At 36.7% G+C, this 27,685-nt stretch overlaps 2 protein-coding genes and 1 pseudogene across 5 annotated transcripts; 1 reads left to right on the plus strand and 2 right to left on the minus strand.

Annotated features, from left to right (window-relative positions):
• The window catches only part of LOC104237818 (fatty acid hydroperoxide lyase, chloroplastic-like), a 50,237-nt pseudogene extending 39,866 nt beyond the window's left edge, over positions 1-10,371 (plus strand).
• A 1,183-nt stretch (positions 10,372-11,554) lies between these two features.
• LOC104237817 (V-type proton ATPase subunit e1) lies at positions 11,555-15,543 on the minus strand. 2 transcript variants are annotated; one of them, XM_009792043.2, is made up of 4 exons: positions 15,428-15,543; positions 15,035-15,184; positions 14,902-14,949; positions 11,555-11,911 (listed from the first exon to the last, which is right to left on the minus strand). In XM_009792043.2, the coding sequence occupies exons 2-4, from the start codon at positions 15,130-15,132 to the stop codon at positions 11,845-11,847; spliced, it is 213 nt and encodes a 70-aa protein (XP_009790345.1). In that variant the 5' UTR covers positions 15,133-15,184; positions 15,428-15,543; the 3' UTR covers positions 11,555-11,844. The 2 variants fall into 2 exon arrangements, with proteins under 2 accessions (XP_009790345.1, XP_009790346.1); XM_009792044.2 differs by having other exon boundaries at positions 15,035-15,179; positions 15,428-15,541.
• Positions 15,544-16,719: 1,176 nt separating this feature from the next.
• LOC104237816 (DNA topoisomerase 1 alpha-like) lies at positions 16,720-26,700 on the minus strand. 3 transcript variants are annotated; one of them, XM_009792042.2, is made up of 16 exons: positions 26,520-26,700; positions 23,951-25,102; positions 23,672-23,866; positions 22,677-22,757; positions 21,893-21,952; positions 21,679-21,773; positions 21,412-21,568; positions 21,179-21,304; positions 20,676-20,756; positions 20,471-20,561; positions 20,248-20,381; positions 17,873-17,941; positions 17,695-17,784; positions 17,416-17,519; positions 17,169-17,337; positions 16,720-17,050 (listed from the first exon to the last, which is right to left on the minus strand). In XM_009792042.2, exons 2-16 carry the CDS (start codon positions 25,058-25,060, stop codon positions 16,982-16,984), a joined length of 2,631 nt encoding a protein of 876 aa, XP_009790344.2. In that variant the 5' UTR covers positions 25,061-25,102; positions 26,520-26,700; the 3' UTR covers positions 16,720-16,981. The 3 variants fall into 3 exon arrangements, with proteins under 3 accessions (XP_009790344.2, XP_070030402.1, XP_070030403.1); XM_070174301.1 differs by having other exon boundaries at positions 23,951-25,112; positions 26,520-26,626; XM_070174302.1 differs by having other exon boundaries at positions 26,420-26,522.
• Positions 26,701-27,685: the final 985 nt, after the last annotated feature.

A 27,685-nucleotide genomic window follows, 5' to 3' on the forward strand; every position in this document is an offset into this window, starting at 1 on the left:
GGGTAGATATCATGTTCATAGGTATTTATTATACTTCTGCAATCATGTCCTGCTTTCACTTCTGCGTTTTCATATAAAAATCTTGTTTAAAGGTTCTGCATTTTCATATAGAAATCCTATTTATAGGTTCTGCATTTTCATATAGAAATCCTATTTATAGGTTTTGCATTTTCATATAGAAATCATGTTTACAGGTCCTGCATTTTCATATAGAAACCATGTCTGTAAATTTCTGCATTTCTGTATTATCTAGAAAACATGTCTATAGGTTCTATATTTCATAACGCGACCGTATCGTTTGTCGATTTGGAATTCCATAATCAATCATTACTGATAATGGTTCCAATCTCAATAGTGACTTAATGAAAGCCATGTGTGAAACCTTCAAGATCAAACACAAGAATTCTACAACCTATATACCTCAGATGAACGGAGCCGTAGAGGCCGCCAATAAGAATATCAAGAAGATACTAAGGAAAATGATAGAGAAGCATAAGCAGTGGCACGAGAAGTTATCACTTGCTTTATTGGGTTATCGCACCACAGTCCGCACATCAACCGGGGCAACCCCCTATATGTTGGTTTACGGTACAGAGGCTGTTATTCCCGCTGAGGTAGAAATTCCTTTCCTTAGGATCATACAATAAGCTGAACTCGACAATGCAGAATGGGTGAAAAGTCATTACGAACGGCTAGCTCTTATAGACGGAAAGAGAATGAATACAGTTTTCCACGATTAGCTTTATCAAAACAGAATGGCCAGAGCCTTCAACAAAAGAGTCAAGCCAAGACAATTCGCACCGGGGCAGCTAGTGCTAAAAAAGATTTTCCCGCATCAGGACGAGGCCAAAGGGAAGTTCTCCCCCAACTGGCACGGTCTGTACATGGTCCACCAGGTTCTAACAGGAGGAGTCTTCATACTTGCAGAAATGGACGGAGAAGTTTGGCCGAAGCCGATCAATTTAGATGTAGTGAAGTGATATTATATGTAACCTTTATGTTTTCCTTTATGATGTAATTTGAACTATGCCTGACCTGATTCCCGTTTAAGAGGGGATACGTAGGCAGCCCTATGAGTTCGGTCACAATTCAATAAAATTTTCATTTCCACCGCAATTGGAAACTGGGGAAAAATTTTGAGGAGGACCCTCAAAATTCCGAAGTGATTTCAGCCATTCACCGCAAACAGCCATCAGAAGCAGCAGCCCAGTAAACTGGTGTAGAATTTTGAGGAGGACCCTCAAAATTCTGGAGCAAGAGAAGTTGCAATGTCTTGAACCACGCCGCAGTCGTAGGTTCATCTCAGGAAAACTATTCTCGATTATGTATTTATGTTATATTTTTATTAAATCATGTATGTCTGTTACCAAAGTTGCTTCGTTTATCAACGCTACCCCAATTATCACACAACATCACCGGAACTGAGCCGAGTAGGTCAAGTAGAGCCAAGCGGGAACACGGACTAACCTCCCCCTTTACAAAACTCACAATTTTCTTTGGATGCAGGCACTTGAGTTGCAAAATCATCAAATATACTATACACTCACAAGACTCACATTACCCGGAAATACTACTCTCAGAACCACTGCACTTGCTCACAGCTATTATCCGTACGCAGTGTCCCCAGCAGACACAGTATCCCCAACAGTCGCAATATCACAAACCGCTATCAGCTAAGAAAATTCTATTATTATTTGCCTTTTTACTTTCTGCATAAGGCTACTATTCTGCCTTCCGAGGTTAAGCTCTACCTCCATCTGCATTCTCTAGGTTTCATAAGGCTACCATTCTGCCTTCCGAGGTTAAGTTCTACTTCCATCTGCATTCTCTGCATTGCATAAGGCTACCATTTTGCCTTCCGAAGTTAAGCTATACCTCCATCTGCATTTCTTGCATTATATAAGGCTACCATTCTGCCTCCCGAGGTTAAGCTTTACCTCCATCTCGCATGGCTGAAAGATCGCCACCTTCATTTACTCCTTGCATGGCTGAAATATTGCCGCCTTCATTTACTTCTTGCGTGGCTAAAAGATCGCCACCTTCATTTACTTCTTGCATGGTTGAAAGATCGCCACCCTCATTTACTTCTTGCATGGCTGAAAGATCGTCACCTTCATTTACTTCTTGCATGGCTGAAAGATCGCCACCTCATTTATATTTGCAAGGCTGAAAGATCGCCACCTACTGCATCTCATGGGCTGAAAGATCGCCAAATTATCCAAGGGCATCATCGTTCAGAGGTACCATTTGATAGCTCGAGAACACCATGCCATGGCCCGATGATCCCTTTTAATCTTTTGCATATCATTATTCAAAGGCATCATGGTTTGGAGGCATCATCCTCATATCCCGAGAGCATCATTTCATGGCCCGTGAATCCTTTATTATATGCTTCATGTCCCAAGACATCATGGTCCAATGACGTCATCCTAACCATCCAAAGACAATATTCATGGTCCAACGGGAACTTGCATCATGTTTAAATTTATGCACAATATACGCTTCTATTGTTTATTTGCAGGTAAACTGGCGAGCAACGGCCGTCTCAGCAGGATCAACCCCACTCCAGTTCCTACATCTCTACTAGACTTTAACCATCCATCTCAACCCGAACATCTCGTCCGTTCTTAAAAATCTCCATCAGCATATTTTGCCGACGAATCCTGAACTACATATGGCCTGATTCTTGTAAGACCAGGGATATGTGGGCAGCTCAGGAACCAGAGCATGGTCAACCTCTTCAAACCATTTCGTTCGGTCAAATTAGCCATCACATCTTTACCCGACAACTCTTTCATCCTTCCCGGGTAAAGAGGGGCAGCTGTTGATACCCAATTTTTCCCTATGCATTTTATATATACATAATACTTTCAAAATAGCATATATATGCATATATAAGTATGTCCAAGTGTTTTAGTATTTTTTCCTAATTTTTAAAAGATTTTTTAAACCAATTTATTGCCCATTTTAGCAGTACAAAAACTAATAATTATTCCCAAAATCATCATTTTGGTGAATAATTTATTTTATTCTCACACTAATACCAAAATATAGCTAATATAATTTTTTGCACATTTTTTATAAATTTATTTAGCATTTTAAAACTAAATTGCATATAATTGCAATTTTAGCCTATTTTAAGACTAATAGCATTTTATAATTATGAAAGTGGTTCCAATATTTTTAAATTAATATTTATATATTATTAACGGATCCAGTACTTTTAATTTGCTTTCAAATTTTTTTTACTATTTTTATAAAATAGGAAGGAGAAAACTAGCTATTTAAAATATGACCCATTTTTATTTCAATTATAGCCAAATTTGATCCCCTTAATTGACCCAATTTCAAGCCCAATTTCGGACCAGTCCAGTTCCAATTAACCCGTCCCCTAACCCAATTCAAATGACCCAATCCGGTTCCCCCACCTACCCTCTTAAATCTAGGTCGTTGATCATTCAGATCAACAGTCACTATTCGCCCTTCCATAATTAAACACAAGTGACTACCCTAATCCCCTCATTTCTCACCAACCGCTGCCTCTGAACTCTCAAACTCTCTCAAACACTCTCGAACCTTCCCTAACCCTAGCCCCTTCTCACCGTCTTCCACCGTATACTCACCGGAATCCATGGCTTCTCAGGCCATGGGAGTCTTAAACTCACCTCCCTTTGCTCTTGTACACTTGGTACTTGAAGATTCGGGGTCTGACCTCGAAGGTTCTCGCTCAAATCTTTGCCAGCTCGAGGTTTCACGGCCATCTCCAGCTTTGCTCCGGCGTATCCTGGTCTTATGAGCCTGTTTCTGACTTCTCCGACTCAGATCGGAGACCTTTTCAAAGCCTTTCTCATTCTAGGGTTCTTCTAAAACCCTAACCCTTCGAGCTTTTCTCCGATTTTTCTTAGATCTGTTATATATCTATGCTATACTTGAGTTTTCAAACCATTTCCCCAATTTCTTCTTTCAAAAATTACTTTTTTCAAGGTCTTTCTTTTCCGATCTAGGGTTTTCTAAAATGTTTAAGTGATTTCTGACTTTCCTTTTCCTTTAAGTGTACTTGCTCCTACTGTGTTCTTCTATATGTGCTTTTACCATGCTCTTGTATGACTATCTTACTGTGTTCTTCTATATGTGCTTTTCTGCAATAAGTTTCTGATGTTTTTGTGTTCTTCTAATGTATTTTCCTACTAAGTTCTTAAAGTTCTTTGTTTGCCTTCTACTGAGCCCCGTCTAAGTTCCTTTTCGAAAACTCCTTAAGCATGTTTCTTCTACCGCGTTCTTAAGTGTGCTTACTACTTTTCTTCTACTGAACTTTGTTTGAGTTCTTCTAAAAGAGCCTCTTAGGCATGTTTCCTCTACTATTCTTATCAGTATTTTCCATTCTATCCTTTGAATCCTGCTATTGTTTGCATGTTACTTTGCTATCATGTTTTTCTCTTGAGTTCTGAAAGAAGCATGTTAGAAGCTTCGATTCTCTTCTGAAACCTCTACACATGTCTCGACTTAACTTACTTGCCCTCTTCTTTATGTTTTCTGGTTTGTTCGAACTAGGGCTTTATTTCAAAGATCCCTTACCTCTTTCAGACTGGTTTTAAACCTCTGAATGAGTTTGGATATCTTTGTTTTCATACAATGTTGAACCTTTTCTTTCTACTGATTTTACAAAGGCATGACAAGTTTCTTTCATGTTTAACGTGTCTGTATGCTTTTATATGTGATGAATCTTTCTTCAAAAAGGTTTTCAAACTTATGATTGATTCAGAATTCCTTTTTAATAGGTCTAATTGATTGTTTGCTGATTTTCCTTAAGTTAAAATCTTTCCCATCCTTCTAACTTGGTTCATTCATACCAAATCTCGGACCATGTGATTTACTGGCTGTTAACTGATTTCCTTTCCTTATTTACACAAATCGTGTGCTGTTAAGACCATGTCCTTAAATAGACCTTTATGTATTTACCCCTTTTATGCTGGTTTGAAAAAGGTTTGATGAATCCATTTCCTTAATTAGTTTTGCCCATTTGAAATCAAAAGCCCTTAATTAGAGGGAAACCTTCTGTAATTGATTTTCAAACTATTTTCTTACCTATTCTGCTTGCTTTCTACACTATAAAAAGGGCACGACCCTTCTGCACTTTAACACACTCTCAATTTAACACTTTTATACTACTCAAGTATCATAGTTCTCTAATCATAATATTCTGACTATTTGCTTGCACTTTGGCTTCACAAGACTACTGCTTTCTTTTCTGGTTTCCCTGAAACTGGTATGTTCTAGTTTGATTTTCAGCCTCATCCCAATGTGTTTATTTTACAGCTTCTACACCCATGTTTGCTTTACTGCCTATGTTTAATGTTAATTAGTATATGTTTCTATTGTGAACCCCTGCACCCATGTCCCCTTCTATGTGTTTGAGTTGAAGTTCAGAATATGGCAACATCCAAGTTGTTGCTCATGTCTCGACTTGATCCCTTAGGGGATCCTAACTCCCAAAAATATGGCTAACAGGCTGGTTGGGGTGTGCGGACACTCCAATTGCTAGGTATGACCACTAGCTTGTCTGGCTTTCCCCAAAATCCTCTCTCTGCACTTACACTCTCTCTTAGATTCTAAGTTCTACCCCCCTCCTATGAGCCTTGATTTGGGACCTTGAGTTCCCTCTGAACTTGGAAATTTGAGGGTTGGCCCTTCCACACTGCACTATGACTCATATTCTGCAATATACTTGGGTGTGAGCACTGCTCGGAGTCTATTTAAGACTCTTAGGGAGCTTTGACATATCCCAAGTAAGAGAAAGGCTTTGGATATTTGATCTTTGGAGTTGGTTCATTTCATATTTGAGACCTGGAGTCTGAATTAGGCTCCCCTTGGTTGTACTTTAATTTCTGATGTAATTTTCTTTTCTTATTCATATTGGGTTGTAATAATTTGTAATAACTTTTGGGGTTTTAGTGAAAAGGGGAGGGTAAATCATGCATGCAAAAGGGGTAGATATCATATTCATAAGTATTTATTATACTTCTGCAATCATGTCCTGCTTTCACTTCTGCGTTTTCATATAAAAATCTTGTTTATAGGTTCTGCATTTTCATATAGAAATCTTGTTTATAGGTTCTGCATTTTCATATAGAAATCTTGTTTATAGGTTATGTATTTTCATATAGAAATCATGTTTACAGGTCCTGCATTTTCATATAGAAATCATGTTTACAGGTCCTGCATTTTCATATAGAAACCATGTCTGTAAATTTCTGCATTTCTGTATTATCTAGAAAACATGTCTATAGGTTCTACATTTCATAACACTGCATATCATATAGATAACTTGTCTATAGGACTTCTTGAATTCTGCATATGCATCTATCACTAGGCAAACGTGTTCACAGGTTTTAATAACAAACAATAACATTTTAGATACCATGCTTATAGGACTCCTGCATTTTTATTTCGACTATAAACGTTATTTTTAATCAATCATCCAACTTATAGATGTGGTCAACAACACACCGATAAGAAGGACTCTACTAGACACGGATCCGAGACATCCTAGGATACTTTAAAACCTTAGTCTCTGATAACAAGTTTGCCACGCCCCAAAAACCGAGGAGCGCGACCGGCGCTCAACCGAGTAAACCCGACTGAGCAAGCCTGTTAGGTTTCCGTTCTACCCAAACTAATTCATGAATATCATACTTTATAAATTTATCACTAACGACTTCCATTTCATTTCCATTAGCAACTTCATTCACAATTTTCAAAATATTACAACTTTTACATTCGTTAAGAACATGTTTAGCAAATACCAACATTTCTAGTTCAGTTCCCAATATCAAACACCACCCACAACCTGTCTACGGAGCCTCTAAATACAACTGGAGAGTAATATAGAAATACCGACAACAAGGCTCCGGTTATACCTAAAAATACAAAGTACATGAGAAACACAAGATACAGGAACCCCGAAATGAAGTGGGGCTCACCAAGTCACTGCTATCACTAATCGATGCCGCCTACTGTGGGACCACCTGTATCAATTAAAGATACAACGCCCCCGACAAAAAGAACGTTAGTGTCGTCGAATAGCACTAGTATGTATAGCTAGAAATCCTCTTTCAAAATAGAATAACCACATAAGAAAGAAAATCATAGTACGTAAAGCAACTATAAAATGTCTCATGGATTTACATTTCAGGTTTTTATTATACTTACCTTACTCTGAACTTCCTTGGGGTCAATTCAACCATATGAACTATGCGTGGGATACAAAATATAATGTAATCACAACAACATGTATAAGCAAGGGCAACGAAATAAAAACCACCTACCGTTTGTGTTAAATAGGCATCTTACCAGACCATTCGGTCCTTTCTTGCTATGCACATATATGTTTTGGAGACCATTAGAAGGTTCACATATTGTATTATACACCTATGTATTTCATAGCCCGTTCATAGGGTCCACATATTATATTATACACTATGCATTTCATAGCCCGTCCATAAGGTCCACATATTATATTATACACCTATGCGTTTCATAGCCCGTCCCTAGGGTTCACATATTATATTATACACCTATACGTTTCATAGCCCGTCCATAGGGTCCACATATTATATTATACACCTATGTGTTTCATAGCCCGTCCATAGGGTTCACATATTATACACAATAAGCCTTTCATATTGTACTTAGTTTCATTGGTACCTTTAGCTACTCACAACATCATTAATTTATCTGCTCCTTTTGGCCATACATACGATTCTTCTTTCATGGTACAATGGTCGTATTTCATATTCCACAATGCACTTATTTCACTTCCAAACATCTTTATATTTTACCAATAAAACATTTCCAATCAAGACTTTAGGTATACATATAAGCAATTATGTGCCTTAAGCATATCGAACTTTCTCACACAATTTGGCATACTAGCCTTCATTTGAAACACGACACAAAGTCGTAACATTTTAATACGCAATCCATACTTTGATCATATATCTTCATTCACAAGGCTCATTTTTGAATAGTCAAGTTTATAGGTAATAACTCGGAATATAGAAATTAGGAATTTTGAGCCAACCATACTTGAACTTATGAAAACATTTATGGAATTCAGTTATAAGAGAGAAAGTTTAGCCAACATACCTCAAAGAGCTTTTCCTTAAGTTACTATGACGTTCCGGAAATTCTAGCAATCCCAATCTACTTTGAGACATAACAAAATCGAATACAAATTAGGGAGATATTCATGGTTTCAGCTCATTTGAGCATTTTATCAAATACTAGTTGTGCATCTTGATTTCAAAGCTCTTCTACAAGATTTTCTTAATTTCCTAACCCAATCTTTACTTATTTGTGTTCAACAATCTTTCCACAAACTTAACTATTACACCCAAAAAGCATACTTCAATAACTCATCTTATACCCAAACTCGAAATTAGAGTCTAGTGTATAGAACCTTACCTCTTAGATGAAGATCTTGTAGGATTTCTTGTTGGATTTCAAGGCTTGGACGAGATTTTTTATGAACAAGGCACTTGAGCTTCTTTTTCTCTCTAGATGTTCTCTCCCCTCTCTCTAAAATCTCCAGAAATCCCCAAAATAATGAACCCCAAACGAGTTAAATTAAATGGGGTTCGGGTCTTAAAAACTCGTTTTTGTACAGTCGCGACGCGTGCGGTGCCGCGGGGCACGAGTCGGCTGTGAAAAATGTGTCTGGAAATGAAATTTTCGATCATTCTGGAATTCCCTACAGGCGCGGCGCCGCGTGGGGCGCGCGGTAGTACAATTTTTGGCGTCGTTTGGTAATTTAGCCATAACTTATTGTATGAGTGTCCAAATGACAAACGGTTTGAAGCGTTAGAAACTAGACTCGAAGACCTTCCATTTGATAGGTTGTTCACCATATAAAACCTTATATATATATATATATATATATATATATATATATATATATATATATATATAATATGGACATTCTCGTCCAAAATTTGGCTTTGTGCGTACTCATTTGAAATTATGGCCTATCATGAAAATTATTTTCAGCTTGAATTAGACTTAGGTCTCTCCTTAGATCCCACATTACTTATTATATGACTTATACACTTATTTACCAAATCCAATTGATGTTCATCATGTTAATAGCACTTAAAATGTTATAATTAGCATGCCTGACACCACGAAATCCTAAATTACATACCGAAATTTTTCGGGGCCTTACAGGGCAGCCCTTGCCCGGACCCTTATAAGAGTATATTTTCTATAACAAAATTTTTGATGATTTAGAATAAAAATTATAGGATACATTTATCATTATGCATTTTATACTGTTGAATTGCAGATAAAGAACTTTTCATTGGACATTCTAAAAAGAAGCTCAAAAACATGGGTGCCTACACTTGTCAATGAGCTCAACTCCATGTTTGAAACTTTTGAATCAGATATCTCAAAATCAAACTCAGCTTCTCTCCTCCCTGTTATGCACAAATTCCTCTTCAACTTTACTCTCTTAGGAGCCAATCCATCAGCTTCACCAGAAATAGCCAATTCTGGCTATGTCATGCTTGACACGTGGCTAGCTATTCAACTTGCACCTACTGTTAGTATTGGTGTACTTCAACCCCTTGAAGAAATATTTGTCCACTCTTTTACTTACCCTTTTTTCCTTGTCAAAGGTAGTTATGAAAAACTGATTCAATTTGTCAAAAATGAAGCTAAGGAAGTTTTAAACAGAGGGAAATCAGAGTTTGGACTTACTGAACAAGAAGTTATACATAACCTTTTGTTCATTCTTGGGTTCAACGCTTTTGGTGGTTTCTCTATTTTCTTGCCAACCCTTTTGGGAAATCTTGGAGATGAAAAAAATGCAGAACTACAAGAGAAGTTAAGAAATGAAGTGAGAGAGAAAGTTGGATTAAAGCCTGAAAATTTGAGTTTTGAGAGTGTTAAAGAAATGGAACTTGTTCAATCTTTTGTATATGAAACACTTAGACTTAGTCCACCAGTGCCAAGTCAATATGCAAGAGCAAGAAAAGATTTTAAGCTAAGTTCACATGATTCAGTATATGAAATCAATAAGGTGAACTTCTTTGTGGATATCAGCCATTGGTAACGAGAGATCCAAAGGTGTTTGATGATCCTGAAAAGTTTGTGTTGGAAAGGTTTACAAAGGAAAAAGGGAAAGAATTGCTGAATTATTTGTTTTGGTCAAATGGACCACAGAGTGGGAGACCAACTCAATCAAACAAACAATGTGCGGCTAAGGATGTTGTTACTCGTACTGCTTCTTTGATTATGGCTTATATTTTTCAAAGGTATGATTCAGTGAGTTTCTCTTCTGGTTCACTCACTTCTATGAAAAAAACTAGTTGAGTTTTGAGTTGTGACAGCTAATTAATCTTTGCTAGACATGTCAGAATAATGTCCCCCCCCCCCCCCCCCGTCCCGTGATAACTATTGCCTTAAACTTTATATGAGTTTTACACATTTAGTGAGCGTTTGGACATAAGAATTGTAAAATTTCGGAAAAAGGTAAAAAAAAAAAAAAAAAATGGTATTAAAAATTATAGTTGTGTTTGGACATGAATATAATTTTATGCTATTTTGAATTTTTGTGAAAGATGTGAAGTAAAAATTTTGAAAAAATAACTTTTTGGAATTTTTTAAATTTTCGAAAAATTCCGAAATTCAACTTCAAATGAAAATCAAAAATTTTATGGACAAACACTGATTTCGTAAAAAAAAAAAAAAAAAAATCTTAAAGAGTTGCAGTTTAAAAAACTTTACCCATGACAAAGTCACTCAAAAGAGAACTTTTGTGATCCTCAATTATAAGTGGGATTAATAATTGGAAAAATACATTGATACAAATGAAGGAGGCATGCATGTACTTCCAATGACTATTTTTCTTTCTGATTTTTGGCAATTAAATCAGTATTCTTTTCCCAATTAGCTCAACAGATTAGTCCACCACAGCCAGGTTGGTTAACTTCGGAAAATTCTAAAATGAAAAGAATTAAATATGCAATATGGAGATTAGTCCTAAGAGAAAAGTTCTTGCTCATTATGTAAGTTTGTTAATTACAACTCTGTTGCTGTAACAAAACAAAACAAAAAAGAGAAAAAAGATAGGTCGAAAAGCAATTCCGAATTAATAGAAGTTGAATACATCTGAGATTGCCACGTTGATAATAGGTGCAAGTCAAGCACATGGAGTTTTTCATCTTTTGTTCAAATAAACCGGTAATGAAAGGGTAACCCGATGCACAAACCATCCGGTATTACCCAAGGTCCGAGGAAGGACTCGCACCCCAAGAGGGCGTCGTATAGGTAACTTACCCTAATGCAAGTTCCAGTGGTTGATTTCATCTGTTTTTTTACACATAATGTTCCATTTGCTACTTGATACTAAATGTTTTTATTTGCATATCTGTAAATCGTTACACCAAATCATCAGTAATTAAATGAAGCACTATCTAAAACCTTCGTTTATACAAAAGTAAAACTTGTAATTTCCATGAGTTGCATTATTTGTCAAGAAATCCAGACCACAAAATAAAAAATAATGCAGAAGCATACAACCATTTGCTTATTTATCACCTTCGATCCAACACTCAGTCCAATCCAAAAATACATATTCCTCAACCTCAGACCAGAATCGGCTGAGGATATAATGGTGGTTCTTAAAGAACCGTTTTATAAGAGGTGAACAATATACAAAATAAATCTGATAAGTTGTTTGCACCAAATGAAAAGTTTACAAAGAGCCTGAGAGAAGAATACTTAGGGGTGTGCAACAATCTCAAGTAACTATCAACACCCTTCTAAATTCCATGAACGCCGTATTTACTCCCCCTCGCTCAAAACTGGTACAATGAGTGGTTTCAACTGTGCAAGATATACAATCGCCCACCTATTCAAGAAAAAAGAAAAGAAAACAAATGTTCATAAGTTATGATAAAACAAAATATGAATTTCATTCAAGCACTAATATATAAATAAGATAAGTATTGTTAGGGTGCTTGTGTAGATGAACCTAAATAATTGTAAAAATTCAGGACTATGTCCTTCCCTGAGGGAATATCAGAAGTCCTGTCACAAGTTGGACAGAAAATCCCCAAGCTCAAGGATTAAGATTTCTGTCGGCAGCATAAGAAACTGCTGTATGTTTGTGAATTCCTTGTTGAGGCAGTTAAAAGAAGCACAAAAAATAAAAGAAAAAACTTCAGGAATTATCAGAGCTTAGTATGGGAGAGTCCGCTGCCAAGATACAACAAAGATATATCATTATAGTTCTAGATCGAGGAGTTGGCCAAATTTGGAGGTAAGACAATTACAGCACTGGTAAAGCCCCAACTTGATGCTGCACTAGGAGTTTGAAAAGTTATAGTTAGGATTCCTAGACTACTCCATGTTTCACTCTTTTCAAGCTGTTCAGACAGTAATCACAGGCCCTTCACAGAATCAGAGTCTCAATTATTTATACATTCTTCTCAAGTCTAACCTTGAGTAGAAGTTTCAAAGCACATAGTCATTGTTTTTAAGGGGAAAAAACAAAGAGTGGCTGATAGATTCTAAATTAGATATCAAATCTCTTGAGTCTTGACAAACTTTCTTGTCACCACGAGTCCTATGATCCCCTCAGGCTATGAGTACCAAGATACAACTCACTTGAAGAGCAGCACCGAAGCAGTTCAAGATCCACCAATGACTACGTGGAATGACATGAGAGTGGCTTCCTAGAGATTAACAGCTCCTACTTATCTTCAGGATTCAAGACAGACAGTTTATTTTCCAATACAAATAAATCAATCAGAGTGAAGACCACAATATTTGTCAACAGTGGTATTCTTCAGATACCTTTGGCAAGCATTCACAATATGGAGCTTCGGCAGTCGTGACAGGAAATTACTACCGTTGAAACTTAGAGATCGATGAAACAATTAGAAACATTATAGAAGAGAAGCAAAACAAAAAAGAAGTTGGATCTAAGGTATTCAGAAGATTCAAACTTAAAAGAGATTGAACAACTTAAAAGCAGACGTGGGGGAAAGAGAGACAAAAGTCAAAACCACATATTTAGCAATCAACTAATACATCTGGTTCAAAAGCCTCTCATTAAATGGAATTTGCTATTCTAAACACACAGTTTACGTTCCGTTCTTCCTTCCCGAGGCAACTATCAAGGGGAAAGAGTTCTGAGATTCGATGCAAATAAGTTTAAAATAAGACTGCAAACTCAATGTTTTCAGCTCCTGATATTGCATCACATTTAAACTCAAGGGTCTACTCGCATAAAATTGTTCAGCCTAAAAGCTTCAAATTGTGTGTTAAAGGTTTTAGGATCACATGAAAACTTTTAATTTATTTTCATTTCTTTACGTTATTAATCAAACTTCTTTTCTTTATGACAATGGTGTCCAGACAATTTGCGCACAGCTAATTCATCGAGCAGCATATTACAGCCTACAAGCACAGATGTTGGGTAACCCTGTCACCAAGGCCAAAAAAGATAAAGACTTTTTGAATGTTGCAACTGAGATTGAACATGGAAAATTCAGTTATCACTCTTATACCTCAACCATTCAACCATCACTTGGGGACAATTGCTAATCAAACTCATGTCACTTGCTTCGAATATGATTATGTCAAAATTATTAATAAGTTAAAGATAACGAATATAAAATTTGTGTTTGTGAATATATAAGAAGGTACATCAAAAACCCTACCTGAAGTCATTATCATATTTCACAATGTGTTAAACATCCTGATCATATCAGAAATTTGACCATAAAAGTCATACTACATCAAATAAATAAGGGCAGAGGGACTTTTCTGATGTTTTGCAGTTTCAACTGATTCAGTCTTTTCCTATTTGAAAGCAAAAATTTCAAGTAATTTTCTTTGTCATTCTACCAAATTATGCGGAGTCTCATGCCATAGAATTTGAGAAATGGGTAATTTCATAAATTTAAATGTTAATTCAATTTGGTGCAGGCTTGTACTTCAAAACCTTGTGGTCTATTAGGTAACAAGCAGATGATTCCCCCTAGTCTACCGACTGTGCTCCTTAAAATATTACAGCATATTGCAAAGACAGATCATTTTTTTAACTTTTCTTGTAAGTGCTGAGTTGTCCCACATCGATGGGATTTGAGGTACTTGGTCTCCTTATATAATCCTCACCTCATAAGCTAGCTTTTGGGTTTGAGTTAGGCCCAAGGTCCATTTATCATGGTATCAGAGCCAGGCCCATCCCAATTATTGTTACCGATGTTGGGCCCCCATTTATGTTGTTCACGCTGCAGTTTGCAGGCCTAGGCGTGAGGGGGTGTTGAGTTGTCCCACATCGGTGGGATTTGAGGTCTTTGGTCTCCTTATATGGTCTTGGGCAATCCTCACCTAGCTTTTGGGGTTGAATTAGGCCCAAGGTCCATTTATCAGTAAGGAAGGAAATCATTTTTTCCCTAGAGAGAGGTTTTATTGCTCTTTTTTCCCTACTTCATGCAGTCTTACTTTTTGAATAAATTAATCCACGGAAAATTATATATCAGTTCGAGAGTCATCTATTTTTTTTAACCTTTCCTAAGCATCTTTGAGATGATTTGCTAGATTTGGGAAGCTTTTAGCAGTAATGACAGATCAATGGTTCAGATAGACCCTTTCTTTGCGCCCATGCTGTGGCTCGACTAAACGGTCTATTTTATCCACCCAAAGTCTTTAAGGACGAAATGCAAGTATTCAATACTCTACTTTTTTGGTGTTTATGTTCAAAATTCCATACTCTACATAAAGGCATCCAAACATCTTCAAATAAAAAAAAAATCATAGAACAATAGCTATCTACTCCCTACACACGGTTTTGCAGCTGAAACAGAAATTTCAAGTATATAGCACACTCACATCATCCAACAGCAAACGGTCGCCGTGATAATCAAAGTTAGGTGCAACCTGCATCACATATTAAAATCAATCACAGTAAAGTAAAGCAGAAATCTAACAGGGAAGACATAAATGAAACAAGAAAAGAACATACAGATTAGTAGAAGGGCCTCTATTGCAGCAAATTCTGGTGCACAGAGATGCAATAACCCCAATTGCAACAAATATTAGAGTTGTTACCAGAAATCCCATTTTTGCTTTGGATCTAAACCAACAATCTCTCAGGTGCCTCTTATTCTCTGCACTACCAAAAAAAAATGGATTTTTATAGTTCAACAAACAACCGCACAAAAAAAGAACCCATTTTTATTGGTAAATTGGAAGTTATTTATTTGTATATCAAAGGGCACAGTGAACACTAATCAAGATTAACATAATTCCAAAATTCAAAATTAAGAATCAATTTGGAAACAGGCACATAATACGAATTTGATGTATACTGCAGAAATTGATTGAAAAATAGCGAAAATATACAGAAAATACGTACAGTTAATGAGAGAAACAGAGAGAAGTTGAAGAAGATGGATCCGAAGTAGAACTGTGGTGGATGAATCTGTGACCAAAATTATTGGGTAGTATTCACAAATTTTAGTTTTTCAACGGGGTAAATCAGTCATTCAGTTGGGATATAAAAGAGGAAAATTTCACTTGACTCCAGAAGGTTCTTAAGTAGTGCAGAGGGACCCCATTTATTTTCAAAAATTCTAAATACTCCCAAGGAGTGGATGTGTATTTTGTTCTTATTTTACGTTGAGAAAGAATTATATTTATCCATTAACTATGCCAAAAAGTGAAATGGTCTAAAATATGCTCACCGTTAGTAGTTTGAATCAATTTTGCAACAGTGAAGAATATTGACCTAAATTATTAACGAAGAACATATTTAGACTTTCATACAGTTTCTAATATATTTTAACATTTTTTCTTTTTATGTTTATGCATGACTACTAGCGTGAGATCCTATTTGTACCCACCAAATTTTGTTCGACAAGTTGATTGCGTACATCATTTTTCATAGTTTTTTTCCAACAATATTGTTTATACACAAACACCTCTACCATAACGTCTACAGGCCATCATAATTAAGATCAGAAGGATTAGGGATTTATTTAAACATGTTACATCGTTTTGGAAACGCGATACAAATTTACTTGGTTGGGTGGACGGCTATTTGTGTTAATGCTTCTCTTTTTCCCCCCCTTTATTTGCTCGACACTTTAAGATTTTTCTTAGATACATCACCACTCCTACATAAATGTGAGCATTATTCCCAATCTTTGATACAAAAAATATTAATGGAAATAATCAATCTCCCACTTTGTATTACTAGTGTATCATACTGCATGCTTTTATACCTAACTTGACAGCAGATACAATAATAGGAAAAAAAAAATAACATTTCAAGCGACTACATTTATGACTGCAAGCTTTCATGCTTACACTTCGCTACTAAAAAACAATTTCAGAATTTTGAAGAGTCAAACCCAAATACTCAAGTGAAGAGGACGTCGAAAGAGCTTAAGCTAAGCTAATTATTCGTAATGCCAATAAATTAATGCATTCAGCTCGTAGAATTGGTGCAACCAAATTTATATTATCAGAAATTATTATTGATGTTTAGGCATTAGCAGTTAACATTAAATATGGATGAACCACCTTATCCAGAAACTTGAAGTATTCCTTCCTAAAGAATAACATGGCACTTGATCATTTTAAAACAAGTTAGAGCATCAAAAGCTGAACCTTGTAATAGTTCACAAATGGGAACTAAATCAGAAAGAGAGACAACAAGGGAAAATTCACCCCATAAATTCAAAAGTTGCTTAAATACAACAGGAACTTCTCAGGGGCCAGTCAACAAATTAAAAAATTGTCAGGCAACGATAAGATCTCTTCTCTTCTTCTTTTTTCTTCTTTTTAAGTGAAATTTTTTTTCCTATTCTCTTTTCAGAAGGGGGGGAAGGGGGATGGAACAACAGGTATTAAGAGGAGGGAGACTCGTTTTAAAGATATGTCCTATACTACCACAGCCGCCAAAACTTTAGAATGTGAAGCTTGGTTCAACATCCATCGCCCAGGCAAACTTTGCTAGAAGAGACTTGTTGAACATCTGCAGGAGAAACAAGGATCAAAAGAAAACCACAATGCACGAGGTCAATTATCAGTAAGAGATGAAATTCGTGGAAGGATGTACATGTTTCCATAAGACAATGTAAAAGAGGCATTACCTTTTCAATGGGAACCTCATGGCGCTTACACCATGCCACTGTGATCCTAGGATCCAGATAGTTGATTTTTGATGTGCCCAAAGCCACAGTTTTCAACTCTTCTTTCGTTTCTATTTGCTTCTCTATGTTCTCAATCTTCGCATTCGTTTGATCCATCTTTTTCTGTAATCTGCAAACATTACACTAAAAAGTCAGCAACTAAAACAAAGAATGGAAGAAAATCTACAGTTTAGGATAGGGATAGTACGCTTCAGGGGCCAAGTTCCTCTTTGCCTTGCCATCAGCGCCCTTCAATGGAGGCTTCCCTTTTTTGGCCCGAGCCAAATCTACTTTGAATTCTTCCAAAAGAGCCTAAAAGACAATTACAATCTAAAGTAAATGCAAATTTTACTTGGCTACAAGTGAAGTGCAGGTAAAATATCATCAATTTACATTCAATCCTCTTCTATTGGGAGGGGGGAAATCGCCACTCACATTATATAAGGTAACTTACAGACAATGAACACTGATAACAAAAAGTAATCACCTTTAATTCATCTATCTTCTCATTCAACTTTGAAATTTGTACACTATGCGACTTTGAAACACTACGCTGGTGATTACAAATTATTGCAACCTGCAACAAGAAACATAGATATAGTAACTAAAATATTTATCACCAGTGTCCAAATCAGAACTTGTACTATTCTTCATGGAAGTCTCACCTCTTTATTTGCCAAATTATACACCGCAACTTTCTCAGCGAGCTCTCCACCTTGTGTCAGCTTGGTCAACTGCCATCAGTAGCAATGCAAATCAGCACCAGGAAAACAAATATTTGTGCACTGGTAATGAGAAAGGCATAATGGATCTCCATTACCAGTTACAGAAGCATGGATAACCATATACTTCAACTACAATCAGAAGACAAGCATCTTTTCCCCAATTAAACTCACAAAGTTGAGAGTGAACGACCGCTCCGTTCTTAAATGGACTTGAACGTAATCAGTAATTTTGCATAAAACCAATAGTAACATCCATTAACTTGTGACAACCAAGAACAGTATTTGTACATTTTATAAAAAGACGAGAATATTAACAAATTTCCCAATCTTCAGGGCTCTGACAGTGTCCACTTGGGTAGCAGGACCTTGCATTGACAATAAAATGACTCCTCCAGAAAACTTCAACTTCAAGTTGAAATTATCCATCATTAGACTCAAAAAAATATTTTAGACAAAGTAAGCATCCATTTATCAAGATAAAAACTATTCAAAAGCATACAACTAATACTCAATCCAAACTAGTTTGAATCGATTATATGGAGCCATCCTCATTTCTAAGAAAAGTTAACAAACTCTGAGTCTCATTCACTTCTTCTCCTTGCTTCTTTTTTGAAGTAATACACTAGTACTCATCACCATGCAAGCTTCCTTTGGAATTAAGATGGTTCAAAGTATGGTGATGACGATATTGTTGGCCATTTCCCTGTATTCATCGAAGACTTCACACGTTTTCTTGTTAGCCATTAGCATAGACCGATGTTCTGCGGCAGATCAGGTCCTCAGGACATGCTCCAAGATGTTTGTGTTGCTGGTCTCAAGTAATACACATCTTGTTTTGGCAACCTTTTCTCATTTTATCCTCTATTACTCTACATATGCTATTTATATTGTTTGTTGAATGTGTTCATTTCTAACTTATTTAATCTTTGAATAAGTGCACATCTATCTTAACATCCATTTCTGCTATACTATTCAAAAGTATGCCACATCACGAAAACAACACCTAAATCCCAAGCTAGTTGGGGTTGGCTATGTGAATCCTCACTATTCATGTCGCTGCATGCAATCAGTCTCAATCCAAAATTAAAAAATGTAGGTTCTCTAGCACTAAAAATCTCTACATTTTCTAATGGTATATACATTTCTAACAAGACTAGAAGACTCTTAGCAAACATTAGACCTAAAAAACTACCACGATGACTAAAATTTAGCAACCAACTAACTAGTGTCACCTATACAGGTTTTTTCCTTCCATTATTATGCCTTACTATTCACCAGGTCTACATGGATTCCAAGAGATTTTGGTCTTTTGGGACTTCTTTCAATGTAACTCTAGGTCTACCTTGTTCCATTTTTAACACCTTCAACCATCATGGTTTCACACCTACAGAACTACATCTGGAAGTCGACATAAGACATGACAAAATCATCTTAAGCAACCCTCTCTCATTTTATCATTTATGTGCGCTACTTGCACCTTTTACCTAATGAGATCATATCTGATCTTCTCTAATCTTGTATGACCACACTTCCATTTAACATTCGCATCTCCAGAATACCCATCTTGCAGATAGGTTGGACCTTAGAGGCCCAAGTCCAAGATTCACTCTCACATAACATTGTCCATCTTACAGCTTCTATAGAACTCACATAACAGTCTGGAAACACTTCTCTATTTCAACCATCCTATTTTAATTCTTTAAGTAACATGTCCATCTATCATCCATTCTCCTGGAAAAATTGAGCCTAGATATCGAAAAGCAGACAGAGAAAGAGTACCACATAGTATAGCTCATCAAGTTTCCTAAGAAAACCAAGCAGGTCGTTAGTAATAAACCAAGCACAAACAACTTTAGCTCAGCGTGTTATCCAACTTTAACCCGAAGCAACAAACTCATACGGAAACATAAATGGATAAGTGGATCCCTTCTCTGAGTCATCCAACTCTGATCATATTCATCCTCCTATTACAATTTTGTGCAACCTGAATAAGATGGATAAAAAGCAGCCTTCCACCTTCTTTTGATCAGTAAAAGGTAAGTTCTTATGTAAAAAGCTGCAAGGCAGTACCAAGACAGGGAGTTGTGGTTCACACCCGAACACCCGATTAGGGAGAAGAGTCGCAGTAAGTTGACAGCCAACAACCTCGGGCTGACAAACACTAACCCTTTCTTCTTTTTTTGTTCCTTTTTTTTGGGGGATGGGGGGCTCTTCTTTTTTGAATTTTATACACAGGTCAGATGATCTGAAACCACCATCTAGTCACAGATAACTCAGTAGTCAAACAGAACTTCTAGTCCTAGAAAGCAACTTACTTGCTGCTCCAGTGTAACAGATGCATTATATGTACGAAATACTTTTGCCGTCAGGCCTGGCATGAGTTCCTTTAGATGGGCATTGAGCTTACTCGTGTCAAGCTTGTCAAAAAGATCATCACCGCCCTTTTTTCCTGAAATCAAAATTTAAGTGTATCCATGTATTTCATGAAGGAATAAAAGTTAAAGAAAACATTCTAGCGCAGAAGCAGCATTTACTAACCACTTCGGAACAGTTGAATGGCTTTAAAAACAGGCTCATACACAGCCACCTCATTTTGATACCTGATAGAATCTTTACCAAGAAAATCGAACTGAACGAAGCAAAGTCAATTCTATGCATAATAATCAATTGCACGAGGCTAAGAACCTGTAAACGAGTTTCCTAGAGCTCTTCAAATTTAGCTTTTGTTGGAAAACCACAATACCTTCAAAATATTTGGAGGTACTGGCTCTACATTCTCTACTTTTAAAGTACAACAACCAACTGTATCAGCTTCGTCGTCATCCTGCACCGCATCGAAATATGACTAAGAACACTAAACAACATTTGCACTGTCCCATACCTCTGCAGGCAAAAGCATGGTTGCTTCATAGAAATAATATTAAAAACTGGAAACTGATCTCTCATGTTCTGTTCTTTTGGAGAAATTGATATCCGATAAAATTATTTGCCTTTGTGTTTTCTTTATTAGTGATATGGTTTGCTAGTATCCCTTGGTAAAATTAATTCAATTGGAAAGAGAAAGGTAACATATATTGCTAAAATTTCCTGCTTCGATGCAGCTTAAAATGCTTCTGAGACATGACCTAAACTAGCATCAGCAACCAGCTTTGGAACTTTTAGACTCTTTTTGAAATCTATGCTGCTCCTAGTTAAATAATATAGGGAAAAAATAAAAAAAAGCTGGTGTTCCTGCCTTCCTGGTACCTTCTCATTCCCTGCCCTCAGAGCTAATTTATCAATAAGATAAGTTGCAACTGCGATCTGACGCTTCACAGGATCTTTACTTGTAAAATCCTTTGTATATGCAGATCTAATGCCTTCAATATAATCCTGCAACCAAGAGACGGTTACAGCTACCAATCATCCATGTGCAACCAGTCACAATTTAAAAAAGAAACACTCATCGATCAGAAGTTTGCCAATTGCTTTCATTGTACCTTTAAACGCCTTGCTTTTTCATACTTTTCTTTATCGCTTTGCCCTTTCAAGGAACTACTGGCTGCCAGGAAAACGTATTTGAATTCTCTTGGATTGATAGGGTCATTCCAGAAAGCTAACCATGTCACAGTGTTGTCATGCCTTACTTCCTTCCATCTGCCAAGCCAACGAGGGGAAGAAAAATAAATGAAGGTGAAATTCTAGCTTTACCTCCTCCAAAAGATACGCTATTTTCAACAGGATAACAGGAGAGAGAATGAATAAACCTTTCACCAGGGATGGGGCACTCCGGTATTGGAGCACCCTTTCCAATATTTATTGTAATATCATTTGGCCGGATCCGTCTCTTTAGCTTTCCCATCTGTACCAATAAGCAACATCCATCAATACCACAGTGAAACTTGAAGTATCTAAAACATAATGAAACACACCACTCTGCACATAGTAGATTGTTTTTGCCAGTTATAAGGTCAAAATTACCTTTGGATGTTCTCCACGGCCACGAAACAGTCCAGGTGGTTCAACCCGAAAGTTCCCAACCTGCACATAACTAAACGGTCAGACCATTCGCAGTTGGTTTGGAAGTTATCTCGCTCACTATACCAGGGGCTTTTCTGATTTTAGGGGTGGACACCTACCATGGTGAAGAACGAAACGAGAACACCACATTTGAATATCATACTCAAAGGAAACGAAGCTCAAGATTGAGATTTGGGAATAACTAAGAGGCTCAATATCATACGGCTAGAAAAAAAAAACATCAAAAAAGCGTGTACTGACGGCACAGTTTACAGCATAAGAATGAAACCAAAGAATCATCTAGACAAGATGTTCTTCTAACTATACACAAAACATAAAGGAAATACAGCTCTTCAAAGTTGTTGAAGAACAGTCGAGGGGAAATGGAATAGCATCAGAACAGAAAAATGAAAACACATAAGAGATCATTGGCTGCTTCAGACCTCCAAGCAAGAAACTTTGCAAGCTGGATAAACGCATTGCTAATGTAAGCTAAAATTCTCAGAACAGAAGCAGATGATGTTGAAAAAGAAAGAAGAAACATCACCAGAAAAGGAAGACATAAGAGAAGAAACATCCCCAAAAAGAAGGAAGACATGAGACCTTTTCTTTTTCAGAAAATAAGACATAAGACCATCTTATAATCCCATTGCATAATTTACAGAAGATAGCACAAGTCATTTCGCTTAAAGTATCATGTATAAAAGCAAGATAATGCTAAAAGCTAACAATAAACAGAACCAACCTTCTCCTTAACACCATCAACAATAGCCCACATGTACTTCTCTTCTTGCTTGAGTTTCTCTTCTCTCAATGCCTTCTTCTCCTGCAACAGAGACAATTTTTTGGATGAAAAATATTTAAAACATTTACAAGCTTTATGTACTTGGCTAGTAGGTTAACCACAAACATAGTTACCACCACTTGATCAGACCCAAAGAACTTGGCCCGTCATAGAATTTCTGCCTAGATCTCTAATAAGGGTAGTGCTTAAGTGACTTCCACTTGCTATAGAAAATGAAAATCTACAATCATCCAGCTTTAACGTCAATAAAGAGGAAGAAAGTAAGTGTCATCTTGAATTAGCTACTAAAAAATGTTACTAATAGAAGTTATACATTTTATGCAGTAAACAAAATAATGCGCAATTTGGAACTTAAGAGTCTCAATGGTACATAGATATGGGTAGAGGTTGGTAAGATAAAAGAATAATGTGATTGGATCTCTTGCATTTGCAAGGATGGCTTAAAATATAAACTATGAAGCACAGCTGCCGCAAATCTTCTCGATTAAGCAAATGCACCTAAAATTATTTTAGAAGGTTGACAGAAACACCATGTTCATGCTGATCAGACAAATGTAGGCATCAACTGCCTACACAAAATTACCACACAAATAACATACTACCATAAGAGATTAGCAAGTAACACATCCACCACACAAAGTAAATCTATGCATTTGGACACTATGAAGCAACCATGTCTTTTTCAGACCAAAGTTGGCTGGGATAAGTTGTGCTATATCGGATGAAAACATACAACTGCTAAAAAAATTCAGCATTTTGTGACAATTAAGAAGACAGAAAGTTTTAAAAAATAGTTATTCGGCAACTCATACAGAAAGCTAACCAGCAATTAGAAGGTAGAAAAGTATAAGAAAAATGAACAAACCACGGTATAGGTCACAAAATAACTACAACTTCTCATATTTCATAACTTCATAGTTTATTCATTTACTTACTTCGGTACTCATTTGCTTCTTCTTCTCCTTCTCACTTTGATGCCACTCATATATTGGGGTAAAATCACAGTCATCTAAATTTTGAATGACATGGTTTTTTCCTAGTATTTTTCTCCAGTCATTCATGAAATTCTCTTTGAACTGCGGTTTACTCATGTACTCAGTGTCTAACATCACGGCATACATTGTTGCAACCTGCAGGCAGAAAGAAATTGCTGTACTGAGAATAAATTCACAAAGACATGAATGAGACATAAACAGCCAGAGACAGATTGAGACCTCCTCCTGCTCTGGAGTCAGATTTATAGGTTTTCCCTTGTAGAGCATCTTAACCCCATGAGGCTTATATGAAGGCGGAAAAATCACACCGTTGTGAACCAATGTAGTCCATTTTTGCCCTTCACCAGAGCTTGGCTGCAGTTTCGATGACTTAGAGTACTTGGATTTCTTCAATTTCTTCTTTGTTTTCATCGACGACGAAACAACTTTGGTTGCTTTCTTTGTAGATGACACTTTACTAGCTGAAGCTACTGACTTTTTAATTCTCTGAGATATAGGAACGTCATCGTCGTCGTCCTCTGTCTTTTTTTCAGGTTTAACAGATGCTTGCTTAATCGAAACAGGTGTAGATGCATCAGAAAGCCTAAGCTTTTTAACTGAAGCCTGAGCAGCAGACTTTACATCACCAGGGGGTCTCTTACTTAAAACTGTTGTAGATGGCAAACCATTTTGCCGAATTTTAGGCTTAACTTCTTCAGAATTAGAAGACTTGCTCGTGGAAGCCCCTGCATTGGACTTCAATTGAAACCTTGACGCTAAGGGAATTTCATCATCTGAATCTTCTTTTTTGGGAGGTTTAGACTTTTGAACTGATGCTGAAGTACCAAGCACTTTGTTGGCATGACTAGAAATGCTCTTAGATAACCCAGAAGAAAGCCTAGCACTCAATGGTTTATCATCTTCAGAATCCTCAGCTTCATCATTAGGTCCAGATTTTGGTTCAACAGCTTGCTTTGGCTCATTAGGAACAATCTTGGATTGTTGATTAACATTTTTTGCCTGATTACCCGCAGAGGCTGATGGCCTTGAGTTTGGTGCAGGAGATATCCTGCTTGATGAAGGTGATGCTTTTGGACTAGTGAAAGGTGAAACTGCCGGAGAAGCCTTAGAAGAGGTGCCTGCCTTAACTTTCTGAGCACTAGAGTTCTGGCCATTAGGAGAACGTACATCAGAAACTTGCCGCCCCGATCGTCCATCCTGCTTCTGAGATGATGAATTTGACTGATTCTGCTTTGATGTGGTACTACGTTTGAAAACTAAGGGCATATCATCATCATCATCATCAACTTCCGCCATCAACTTTGTTTTGGAAAAAGCCTCAACAGCCATGATCGTACTTTATGCTATACTATCATACAATGTTCACCTTACCTGTAAACAACTTTTCATAATTACAAGGAAAAATAGGTTTAAATGCAATAAAAAGAAGAAGAGCAAAGGACGTCTAGAGAACAAATATTGAAGTACATCGGCATAACAAAGTTGAAACATAAAGCCAAAAGGGAAAAAACATGGCAAGAAAACATAAATCTAGTTCTTTTTTGGATGACAGCAGTGTCCTAGCCTGCTTGCGGGCAGCTGAATATTCCACCAGCACCTTCTATATCTCACTAGCACACCTTGTGCTTTTTGTCTCTGATGGGATTTGAACCTAACACCTCATAAATCTCTGCCTACTTCATTGACAACTAGTCTACTACTAGGCCACACCCTTGGATGCAAAAAAACATATATCTAGTTTCTATCCCTCACAGTTTAGAACAGTTGTACTATAGGAATATTATGATCTTTTTTGACAATGCAATGCAATTCTAATCTCTTGGTACTTATCCACAAAGACTCACTGCTCATATTTTGTCTCTGAAGGGTCTGTCTCTCCCTATCAGGCTATCTCACAAACAGAAAAACGGAGGGGGTCTGTTCCCCCTCTTCGTTCAATATTATACTGAATCAAACATAAAATTCACGCAGCAAGCGAAATGAAAATGTTTCATGTGGAACATATACTAAATTTTCAGTCTGCTTCCTTCTATTCCAACACATACTATAAACTCCCAAATCTAGAAGCAACTATTTTTTATGACTGTGATGTCCATGCCAGCTTGCATGCATCTCGGTTATTCTACTGGGTAACTCTTACCTACCAGGAGTCCCAGCACCACAAGTACCGCGCAACTTTGCCCACCGAAACTTAGGCGGATGAAGAAATCATCTAGTGTTTTTAACCTTCTAGAAGCAAATTAAAGTGGGATTATACTGGGTTGTTGTTGTTGTAGAAGCAAATTAAACATTAGTAGAACCCGTAATGTATGCATCTAAGCAAGCAGCATCCTGGTAACTGTCAACTCGAAAAATACAAATACGCATAAATATTATCTTTTGTACTAACTTTCTTTTTCTTTTTTTAAATCTCCTTTATCAAATGAAAATGTAACAGAAACTGATAAGTAATACTCAAATCCATATTGGAATGTAACAGAAACTGATAAGTAATACTCAAATCCATATTGGCGACCATCACAGCTCAAGAAGCAGTATCGTAAGGTAAACAAATTAAGTTTATAAATTAACTAGTGAAGAATATAAAAGAGGTATATAACAAATCGGAACTTTAGCTTTTATTAAGCAGTGGGGAGCTAGGAGATAAATCATTACAACCAATTCACAACTCTTATTTCTCATTTTTACCTTAATAATTACAGGAAAAAAGGGGAATTAGGGTTTTTGTTTCACGAAAGACAATTGGAGAAATATATATGAGGAGAGAGAAAGGGGATGTGTAACGTACAGAGATGAATTTGGCCGGAGAAAGAGATCCCGAGGAGGACAAAGGAGGAGATGGAGGTGAGGAAGAGGAAGAGTGGTGGTCATTCAATGGAATTTGGCCGAAGAAATCGACGACTCAATTTCAATCCGTCTTAGCAGGCCAATCGGAATTTGGGTCCGAAATTCGACCGCCATTCTCCATTGCACGTCCCACCAAACGGCTAGGTTGGATTTGGGCTTGTCTAACCTAGAATGCTATTGGGCTTGGAGTCATGTGGGTCTCACTCCTTTTATTTAAATGGGCCCTCATTTTTGTTTATTTTAAGTCATAAAAATAAATTTTTTGCAAACAAATTTTCGACCAAAAAATAAGAAAGAATATTTTTAAAGTTTTTCAAAAAAATATATATGTTCGTTGGCATAACTAGATTTCATTCAATTTAGCTTATGTAATAATCGTACCTAGAACGTGTAGAGTTTCTCTCTCAATCATGTGTACAAGTAGAGCATTGATCTCCGCATTGTCATTGCATGGCACGATAATACGTTGTCGTTTAAATGAATTTGAATTGCTCACTAAGCTGAGGGGCCTTATTCATAGACAGGAATGAATAGGGTACTGAAGAAGACTAATTTCATTCTCTATTTTTATGCGTGTGTTTTTGGTTATAGGAGGGGAGGGGTCTGGAGATGGAGGATCGAAGAGGAGCAACGGCGCTCTCTTCTTCAATGGGGGAGGTAATGGGTCAAATGGGTATTGGGTCTTTGGGCTGGGGCGGTAGAAAATTGTTTGGGCTGAGGGCTGGACCGAATTAAACATCAAAAGTGGCCCAAACTCGAATTTAAAAACTGTCTTTAATTAACCTTTTTTATTCCTTTTCTTTTTCTTTTCCTTTAATTTAAAATTCTAAACTAATCTAAATTGTAAAGTTAAGCTAATTATCTAATTATAAAAATTACTAAACATCACTTAATTCTAAATTAAAAGAGAAAAAATCAATAAACTTAAAAATGTAAAAATGAGCTATTTTTTGTGATTTTCAAATTTCTATAAAACAAATAATTACTGATTAATTCTAAAAATGTAAAAACAAATCCTAAATGCAATGCATGATATTTTTGGTATTTTTCATGATTTAAATAAAAATTAAACATGCACAAAAATGCGAATAGTTAGGAAAATTCTAC

This window comes from Nicotiana sylvestris, chromosome 5, assembly GCF_000393655.2.
Source record: "Nicotiana sylvestris chromosome 5, ASM39365v2, whole genome shotgun sequence".
Taxonomy (NCBI): Eukaryota; Viridiplantae; Streptophyta; class Magnoliopsida; order Solanales; family Solanaceae; genus Nicotiana; species Nicotiana sylvestris.